General features: G+C 34.3%; 2 protein-coding genes across 2 annotated transcripts; both read left to right on the top strand.

Annotated features, from left to right (window-relative positions):
* Window positions 1-2005: 2005 nt before the first annotated feature.
* On the top strand, window positions 2006-3336 carry LOC134792308 (juvenile hormone acid O-methyltransferase-like). The gene is made up of 2 exons (XM_063763577.1): window positions 2006-2388; window positions 3138-3336. Exons 1-2 carry the CDS (start codon window positions 2033-2035, stop codon window positions 3334-3336), a joined length of 555 nt encoding a protein of 184 aa, XP_063619647.1. The 5' UTR covers window positions 2006-2032.
* A 2350-nt stretch (window positions 3337-5686) lies between these two features.
* Window positions 5687-9285, top strand: LOC134792309 (juvenile hormone acid O-methyltransferase-like). The gene is made up of 5 exons (XM_063763578.1): window positions 5687-6096; window positions 6365-6565; window positions 7196-7295; window positions 8149-8260; window positions 9152-9285. The coding sequence occupies exons 1-5, from the start codon at window positions 5741-5743 to the stop codon at window positions 9283-9285; spliced, it is 903 nt and encodes a 300-aa protein (XP_063619648.1). The 5' UTR covers window positions 5687-5740.
* Window positions 9286-9797: the final 512 nt, after the last annotated feature.

Consider the following 9797-nt stretch of genomic DNA (forward strand, 5'->3'; position numbering starts at 1 on the left):
CTTATCATTAATCTAATCGTTCCATTCCAAATACATACAATTAAGGGCAATCGAGTACAATAATGAAGCTTGCATATTGAACTTACATTCAATAAACAAACCGGACAAGCAGACCAGCCAGGTTGTCAGATAATTTTATATTTTATTGTAAGATATAAAATATGTACAAAAGTCGAAGATTAACCGAATACCTTTTCTTCTTCTTCTTCTTTCCATCCTGTTACCCCCTGCTGGGGTGTTATGTAGGGCTCGAATCTTTTTCTTCCACTGACTCCGGTCCTGGGCAGCTTGGGTAGCCTCTAGTATTTACTGTACTAATTTATTAAACAAATATCCAAAGAGAAACGTGCCGATGCTGCTCTTCCTCTCTAATTTCAGAAATCTTCGGAATTGCCTCTTATATTATTTTTATGCATGTAGTATACTGTATATGTATGAATATCTAAAAATGTTAACCATTATCGTGTACAAACGTTGCAGAATTTGTTATACTAGTCGCATTGAAACATTATTTATGATTATGTGTCCAGTCTACAATAATATGTTACTCTTCGAAGGTCGCAAAAATATGTGACACGCTCTTATGGCTCTACAAATAAGATCTTGTCAGATATTTTTGTTGCTTTCGCCGTGTAGCAGGTGTGTTGCAGGTGACTATGACAATTTAGTGTTAGTACGTTACAAGGAAAACTACACCGGCTATTTATACAGTGTGGAAAGATAAGTCGGGCCCTGGAGGGAAACTACCTTAAATCCTTAAGCTGGCTCATTTTACTTAAAGGAGACATTCCTTTATTTTTAAAAAGAAACAAAACTGCATTCAAAGATTTTCTAAAACTCGCTTGCCTGGCCCGGGACTCGAACCGACTAAAAAATCCAAAAAATAAACACGCAATTTTATTCTACTAGTCCATACAGTTAATGTTAATGATAACATTTCTCCAAGAAACATTAGGTCTTACACTCGTTTGTCGTATAAAATATCCATAAAATCGAATATTTAGTACTCAAGATTTTTTTAGACAAGCCAAATTGTAGAAAAAAAGAAAAATCTTTAAATGCAGTTTTGTTTCTTTTTAAAAATAAAGGAATGTCTCCTTTAAGTAAAATGAGCCAGCTTAAGGATTTAAGGTAGTTTCCCTCCAGGGCCCGACTTATATTTCCACACTGTATAAAACTGCCTATCGTATGCTACACAATAATAATTATGTCGTGGGTACCTATAGAGATAATATTTGCTACATATTTTGCTCTAGGAGTAAAATAATATATGCTAACCACTACGCAAGTATTTGGTATTCAATTAATTATTATAATTGACAACGTATTTAGACTAAGCTAGTTTGCAGTGGCCTTATACTTATGACGCATGAAAAACAGGTCACTAGTGTATGTATTTAACATATCTGTGAAACCCACTATATCTTCAACATTTTATCTAGATTCTAGATGCTGATAGCTAGATCGTGTAATTTGTTTTGCGATTAAACGTGTAATTACCAAACACTCCGGTAATGTCAATAAGATGTAGGCATTTTAAAAGCGGTTTATTAACATTCAGAGGGTTAGTTATCAAATAAAAATTTCATGTTATGGCATTACACTGAAATCATATCAACCTACGCTTCGGGCACTTAGCTAGGTATTAGAGAAGTGACTGGTGCATGGTGGGAAAACCAAAAGCAATAACAATGCACTGCATGAAAATTATACCGTGAACTTTTATGAGCTCACACTGCTAGTGTAGCACATTGATTATCAAATTGAATACGGATTAGATTCAGACAAAATTACCTTATCTGATGCGGGTGGCGCTAGACATCTAGATGTGATAGCTACCCATATTGTCATTGAATTTCTCAGATAAGTGTTTCAAGTTCAAACACTATTAGGTTCATTCACATTTTACACTGCTAAAGAACTATTAATATTTAATAAATACTAAACGAACATCAGTGTGTTTTGAGCTGCCGCAGCGATTTAATTAAGTAAATCAGTTTAATTAGAATACACCTTCTATAAAAACGCAACCATGCAGGATCCAAAAGCATATCAACAAGTCAACAATATGCAAAGCAGAGATCTTGAAGTCATATTAAAAGAAAATCCATTTGATTGGAAACAGAAAGATGCTAGAATCATGGACATCGGGTGCGGCGATGGAAGCGCAACTATAGGTCTATGGAAAAAGCGTATTCCGGAGAGTTTTATGACGATAGTCGGAAGTGACAAAAGTGAGGTATGTGTAAACTTTGCAAAGAACAATTACGAGAGTGAAAAAGTTAAATTCATTACGCTTGATATAGAAGGGAAGATACCCGATGATCTGAAAGAATGCTTTGACCACGTGGTCTCAAACTACACATTTCATTGGGTGCAACGGCAAGAGTAAGTATAAAATTTATTATTTTACAAATAAAAATACAAATGCACTTATTTCATTACTTTTTTTACAGCTGTCTTAGTTATAAGTAATATGTATAAGGGTTAGGTAGGTCATTAAGCAGTGATCGTACATTTTCCAGCATTTTTGGTGCAGCAGAGTGGTGTTAACGGAATTGGCATAGATAATTTCAACTGAAATGGTAAATTAAGGTTAATATTAACGTAATTAACGCTAATTAATCATTAGGGTTGAAATTATTTATACCAATTCCGTTAACACCACTCCGCTGCACCAAATCGATTCGCGTGTTGTTAACGGAATTGGTACAGATCATTTCAACTGAAATGGTAAATTAAGGTTAATATCAACGTAATAAACGCTAATTAATCATTAGGGTTGAAATTATTTATACCAATTCCGTTAACAACACTTCGTGCACCAAAAATGCTTGAAAATGTACGATCCCTGGTCATTAGTCCACTAGTTAGTTATTTTACTTTTTTAATTTAGAATGGTACTTATATCTTTTTTAAATCTTAGTTAGTACTAATAACTTATTTCTATTTACAAGTGATACCTATGTATTTATAATTATTAATTGCAAAAAAATATGAAAACCATCTCAGTAATGCCATTAAAGTCTTTTAAAATACTAACAAATATTCTTTAAGCCTTAGTTAAGTTACTAAAAACTTAAACAAAAGAATGCGTTTTCATATGTATCTAAATAAATGAAGTTGCTTTTTTACAGAAAAGGGTTCTCAAATATATACGACATGCTGTCAAAAGACGGCAAATGCCTGCTAATATTCCTCGGAAATTGCAACTGTTTCGAAAATTATCGCACACTTTCGCGCACTACAAAATGGCATTCCTATCTTAAAGATGTCAAGACCAAGTTTATGTCTCCATATCATGATTCTCAGGCAAGTACCTACACTACCTACTAACAGCAACATACCTAATCGATACTCGTAGTGGCTTTATCTCTTTTCAATAAGTTCATACTTGTATCTACTCCTTTGAAAAGAACATAATATAACAATTGTTTTTTCTAGGATCCACATACCGAAATTAGAAGTTTGATGAGGAAAATTGGTTTCCGAGATATTAATACACAAGTGCAAAATCTTTCGTTTGATTTTGAACGCGGTATAGGCGAATTTAGAGGTAATTTTAGCTTGAGGGTTCAGTAATTTCGTAAGATACCTACTATTATATTTTAAGAATCAGTTTAGATGCCTTCAGATCTATGTATTCACTGTCAATAAAGAAACCAACTGTAGAGGTCCGGTTGTTCGCCGGAATCACAAAACTTTCGTCAATCTAACTATGTTTATTTTATTGATAAATCCATCACTAGCGAATAAATAGAGGCCATGTTTTTTTGGCCATGTTTTTTAGGGTGTTTTTTAGGGTAAAAACGGGACCCTATTACTAAGACTCCGCTGTCCGTCCGTCCGTCCGTCCGTCCCTCTGTCACCAGGCTGTATCTCGTGATCTGTGATAGACAGCTGAAATATTCACAGATGATGTATTTCTGTTGCCGCTATAACAACAAATACTAAACCAATAAGATAAAATTTAAGTGGGGCTCCCATACAACAAACGTGATTTTTGACCGAAGTTAAGCAACGTCGGGCGGGGTAGTACTTGGATGGGTGACCGTTTTTATAGATAATGGTACGGAACCCTTCGTGTGCAAGTCCGACTCGCACTTGGCTGGTTTTTTACATATATTCGTTAAATGTATAGTCAATAAATTTTTGCTGTTCCAGACATGATGAAATGCCTGAATCCCTTCGACGGACTGGAGCATAAATGGGAAGATTTCATGGACGACTACATTCAACTGGACCCAAATGCCGGTACAATCACGTATCAGCTCTTGGTTGTATCTGGGACAAAATGAATAAAACAAGCCCACAATTATGAGGTGTTAAGGCTTCGTTTTAAAATCAATATTTGCATGCTGCAATTGAGAGTAATACTACTTATACCGATAATATAAACTTCAATATAACATGTTTAAGCAAATAAATCATATCTTATCTTATCCTTATTACTACATTAGCTAGAAATAGACTAATAAACTAGAAATGAGCTTAGTTCTCAACATGTAAATATAATATACAACGTGTCCCAAAATTCAACGATAAGCTGGCACCAGAAGATGGACCTGCTCATGACTACTCGAAAAAATAAAAAATAAAATTGAAAAAAATATTAATTGAAAAATTGTAGACATGGTCGTTAAAAATACCACTAGGCGTGCCGATTTTTTTTTGTAATTCCATAATAAATTGAGATATATATTTTTTCTTTTTTTTCCTCAAGTAATCATGAGCAGGTCCATCTTCTGGTGACAGCTTATCGTTGAATTTTGGGACACGTAGTATATACGAGTGAATCACACGTTTATTACGTTGCAGTTGAACCCACGCAGTAAAAATAAATATGTGCTAAGTTATCTTATACTTACGAGTATATATAGTGTTCTATGTATTTATAAGATAAACCTGCGTGTATCTTTTGGACCCTTTAATTAAATAGACTTCACGGGCTATCAATCACGTTGTTTTTTGAACAATTTAACCGAGCGCTCTGATATCGTCTGCTCACTTTATCGACCTCCTATCTCCATCAAAGATATCACTGTAAAACAAACTTTATGTTCTTTAGAATAAGGTTTCTTTTTCGAAGTCCGTTGAGGATAATATATGCAGCCGAGATAGTTAGCAGGCGATATTGGATTCAATCCATCTGTCAGCAGCTGATTGGACGGTTGCCTGTCCCCCGTACTGACACATATTCGATACTCCAACAATTTACCAGCCTATTGGATTTTGAAACATTTCCGGCATTCAAATTGCAACGGGTGTCCTTAAATATGCAATTTGGGTGACGGTTCGGTGATTTTATCTTCGCATAAGGAAACGCTGGAGGGGGTTTTTGGCCATATTGTATCAGTACGTAATAGTACAAATTGCTATCTATTTTCGTGTCAAGAATGTCATGCTGTTTAACACTTAATGACGATTCTCGCGGCGTTGTATGGGGGTTGTCAGTTATTTTTATTTACTACACTCTAATCTTTTACGAGTAATATGTTGCAAAATTGTAACGGTGTAGATTGTGGGTTGTCTGCTATTATATAAGTAATTACCCGCTTATAGACATTGCATTGTCATATATGTGTTTAATTTCGCTTTTATCTAACAAGATCACTATAAAAATATTTGACGCAGGCTAGACTAGCCTCAGTCCATTTCAAGCTGTTGAAGGGGTTCAATAAAAAAAAAAATCTAAGTCTATCAAATTAATATAGAGCATTCATTATATAACAAGGTAACAATGCAAGATCCAAAAGGATATCAACAAGTCAACAATTTGCAAAGCAGAGATCTTGTAGATATATTAAAAGAAAATCCATTTAAATGGAAACAGAAAAACGCAAGAATCATGGACATAGGTTGCGGCGATGGAAGCGCCACTACGGGTCTTTGGACAAAGTATATTCCGGAGAATTATATGACGATAATCGGAAGTGACAAAAGTCAGGCATGTGTAAACTTTGCAAAGAAGAATTACGAGAGTGAAAGAATTAAATTCATAACGCTTAATATAGAAGATGAGATACCCAGTGAACTGAAAGGATGTTTTGACCACGTGGTCTCAAACTACACGTTTATGTGGGTGCAACAGCAAAAGTAAGTCGAAATATTAATTATAACTTTTTTATTTTATTTAGAGGTACACGTGAATCATCTCTACTAAGTTTGAATCTTATGTTTTACTCATTTTGTCATTTTTGGATAACCCATTTTCATTTAGGTGCGTTATTTATTTTAAAATTATGATAAATATAATTTTACGAAACGGCATTTTTTAATCTTTACTCACTCATTAAAAAAAACTACACAAACGCGTTGATCTAACAAAATTAAAAAAAATAAAATGTTTTTTTTTCATGTTCAGGAAGGCCTTCTCCAATATATACAGCATGCTGGTAAAAGACGGCAACTGCCTGTTAATATTCCTTGCCACTTGCAACACTTACGAGAATTATATTAAACTTTCGAGAACTTCAAAATGGAATCCCTATCTTAAAGATGTTAAGACCAAGTTTATATCACCCTATCATGAATCACAGGCAAGTACTAATAGCAACATACATAAGTAATACCAGCTTTATCTCTTTGTTTAAGTATACTTATTGTGAACTTTGGGTTAATTAAAAAAACTCCTACATTAATTGATCGACGCCTTTTTTATCTGACCTTTGCCCGTCGCTCCAGTCGCTAGCAAGGTGTATTTGATCCGTAATTCAATTAAATTTCCTAGGCCCACTTGCACCATCCCACTAACCCGGGGTTAAGCGGTTAAACCGTTAACTCAGTGTCAAATTGTAGTGGTAACCATGGTAACTCCAGGTTTAACTGGTTAACCTCGGGTTAGTGAGATGGTGCAAGTGGCCCCTAGCCAACTGCAATTTCTATTATTCCCGTAGCTCATATAATAAAAAATATAGTATTATCGTTTTCCTAAATCATTGCCCCAATACACCTGTCTGTTTTTTTTTTAATTTGATCTGGAGGTCCATTCCAAATTTCACATTTTGTTATGATTTTGAACTGGTTTTGATTTGTCCTCAACGATCGTGCGCATCTCACGCACGACTTCCATTTCATTTCGCCCCAAACAGCGCGAGCGATCTTCAAGGTCGTATCAAAAGGAGATCATAACTGTAACAAATTGTTAAATCTTAATTAGGCTCCCGGGCATTACATAATACAAAGGGTCTAGCAGGCTAAGCGAACAAGAAGTGCCCCCAACGATAGATTTGCAGCCGTATTCGAACAATGAGATACGTCAAATACTAGATATTGAAACGATATGGATTGGATATGTCAGTGTCAAACAAGTGTCAAAAGTGACGTTTTTGTTTGAAGAAACGTCAATTTTTACACTTGTTTGACACTGACATATCCAATCCATATCGTTTCAATATCTAGTATTTGACGTATCTCATTGTTCGAATACGGCTGCCAGTCATTCTTTCAGGTGGTGTACTGGCAGGTCCTAAGAACACTCTATGCTTAATATCAGTCCTCGATCTTCTTTTGTTTTCGAGTTATTCAGGATAGTGTAAAATAATCATTGTATCATTGAAAGTGTCATATTTTGTAAACTGTTCAAGTTAGATTAACCAAACAAAATTATATTTGACAACAATAAAATAGACTACAAAATGCACATGTTAACCTGCATCATGTCCTTATACTTCATTAAAAAAAACATTTTATTTTTAATGTTTTTTTTGACATGACGCACGAAGATTTATGCACATATTTTGGGTATTAGTGGCTACTCATGTATATTTTTTTTGTAGGTGTACCTCCGCGAAAAGTATTAAAAAAATGACAAGAAAAATATATATATATTTTTTTTATAATGAAGTATAAGGACATGATGCAGGTTAAACATATCCATTTTGTAGTCTATTTTATTGTTGTCAAATATAATTTTGTTTGGTTAATCTAACTTGAACAGTTTACTAAATATGACACTTTCAATGATACGCTGATTATTTTACATTATCCTGAATAACTCGAAAACAAAAGAAGATCGAGGACTGATATTAAGCATAGAGAGTTCTTAGGACCTGCCAGTACACCACCTGAAAGAATGACCAAATCCGTCGTTGGGGGCACTTCTTGTTCGCTTAGCCTGCTAGACCCTTTAAAATTGTCTCTTTATAGGATCCAAAATCCGAAATCAGAAGACTGATGAAGAAAATTGGTTACAGACATATTAAAATTCAAGTGCAAAATCGTTCCTTTGATTTTCTACGCGGTATAGAAGAGTTTAAAGGTAAGTTTTACTTGACAATTCTGTTATTTCATTATATTAATGATGGCACTCTAGAGACCAAGAGCGTGGGCAGTTTTGATAATTGTCTGAGTGTCAGTGCAGACTTGCTACGTAAACCCTAAACAATATGGCGACAATGGTACTGTAAAGGTTTCTAACCTTTACATTATCTTCTTTGTGACGTTAAACGCTATTACCTATACGTAATCGGTCACCATCGTTCGTAACGAGTTCATGCCAATGATATGTATAGGTATATTAACATATAAGACAAAGTAATCAAATGGAAATTTTGAGTTGTTTTCTTATGTTTGCTGGCAGAATTGGCTTTTAAATGATGATTTTGGATGATAATTATTTAATAACATACATTTGGATTTGATTTGGTTTGATTTTGTTTCATATTTTACATTTAGTATTTGCTTCGGGTTGGTGTGGTGAAGAATATTGTGTTTCACTCGGGGGCAAATTTTGTTTAACCCTCGTGCTTTGAAACCCTCGCAACGCTCAAGATTCCATTTTCCGAACCACTCGCTACGCTCGTGGTTCAATTTTGGAATCTTTCACTTGCTCGGGTATCAATATTAGCACGAGCGGTTAAACAACAACTTTGCCCCCTTGTAAAACAAATAACTATTAATTAATTAAAAACGAATTAAGGAAATGTTGTATTCGCGTAACGTAAAATACATAGATATTTGCTATGCGAGATAAGCTACTGCTTAATGCCAGAGCTTATATTAAAAATTGAATCAAGAAAGTACTGTAATGGAGTTAGCGACAAAAAAAAACAATCTTTTCGCACAGATTTTTATCTACTTAAGTCGAATGAAGACTGTTATTTATAAACTTTCGAAAAAATTTTTGAACAATGTATACTTGCTGTTACAGACATGATGAAATCCTTCAATCCCTTCGACGGCCTAGAGGAAAAATGGGATGAGTTCATGGACGATTATGTGAAGGTAGATCCCAATGCGGGAACGTTCATATATAAGCTGTTGGTTGTTTCAGGGATGAAATGAGTATAATATACAGGGTGTTTGGTACATCGTTTGCCAAATTAAAACGACAGATAGGTTGAGTCATTTGCTATCTACTCATGCCTAGAAAAAAAAATTGGCCGTGGTTTTTTTACTACTGAAACTTTGAAATTTACGAAAAACTGGCATAGAGCTGAAAAAACCGTGCCCAAAATTAAAAAAATCTAGGCCTGGGAAGACAGAAAATTACTCAACCTATCTGCCGTTTTAATTTGGCAAACGATGTACCAAACACCCTGTATAAACACATAAGTTTAACCTACTTTATTGTTATTACTTATACTCGTAGTAATATTATGTTTATGTTGGTAAATAAAACGTTTTCGCATCTACCTAATCACATCTAAGATACTAGCAAATATTTAGTTATATTCATAACTTCATAAGTGTTTGTGTATCATCATGTCTAAAAATTATATAACAATGGTGTTATCCGAATCAACATAAATTATTTTGTATTCTTAAATTATGTTTGCCAAAGACCAATAAAAATA

Source organism: Cydia splendana, chromosome 7 (genome assembly GCF_910591565.1).
Source record: "Cydia splendana chromosome 7, ilCydSple1.2, whole genome shotgun sequence".
NCBI classification, from domain to species: domain Eukaryota; kingdom Metazoa; phylum Arthropoda; class Insecta; order Lepidoptera; family Tortricidae; genus Cydia; species Cydia splendana.

Excerpts from the sequence above, each read along its gene's own strand:
- LOC134792308 (XM_063763577.1), top strand. The coding sequence starts at position 2,033 with ATGCAGGATCCAAAAGCATATCAACAAGTCAACAATATGCAAAGCAGA. Across the intron at positions 2,389-3,137 it reads CATTGGGTGCAACGGCAAGA|AAAAGGGTTCTCAAATATAT; the intron begins GTAAGTATAAAA and ends GCTTTTTTACAG.
- LOC134792309 (XM_063763578.1), top strand. The coding sequence starts at position 5,741 with ATGCAAGATCCAAAAGGATATCAACAAGTCAACAATTTGCAAAGCAGA. Across the intron at positions 7,296-8,148 it reads AAACGATATGGATTGGATAT|GATCCAAAATCCGAAATCAG; the intron begins GTCAGTGTCAAA and ends GTCTCTTTATAG. Across the intron at positions 8,261-9,151 it reads CGGTATAGAAGAGTTTAAAG|ACATGATGAAATCCTTCAAT; the intron begins GTAAGTTTTACT and ends TTGCTGTTACAG.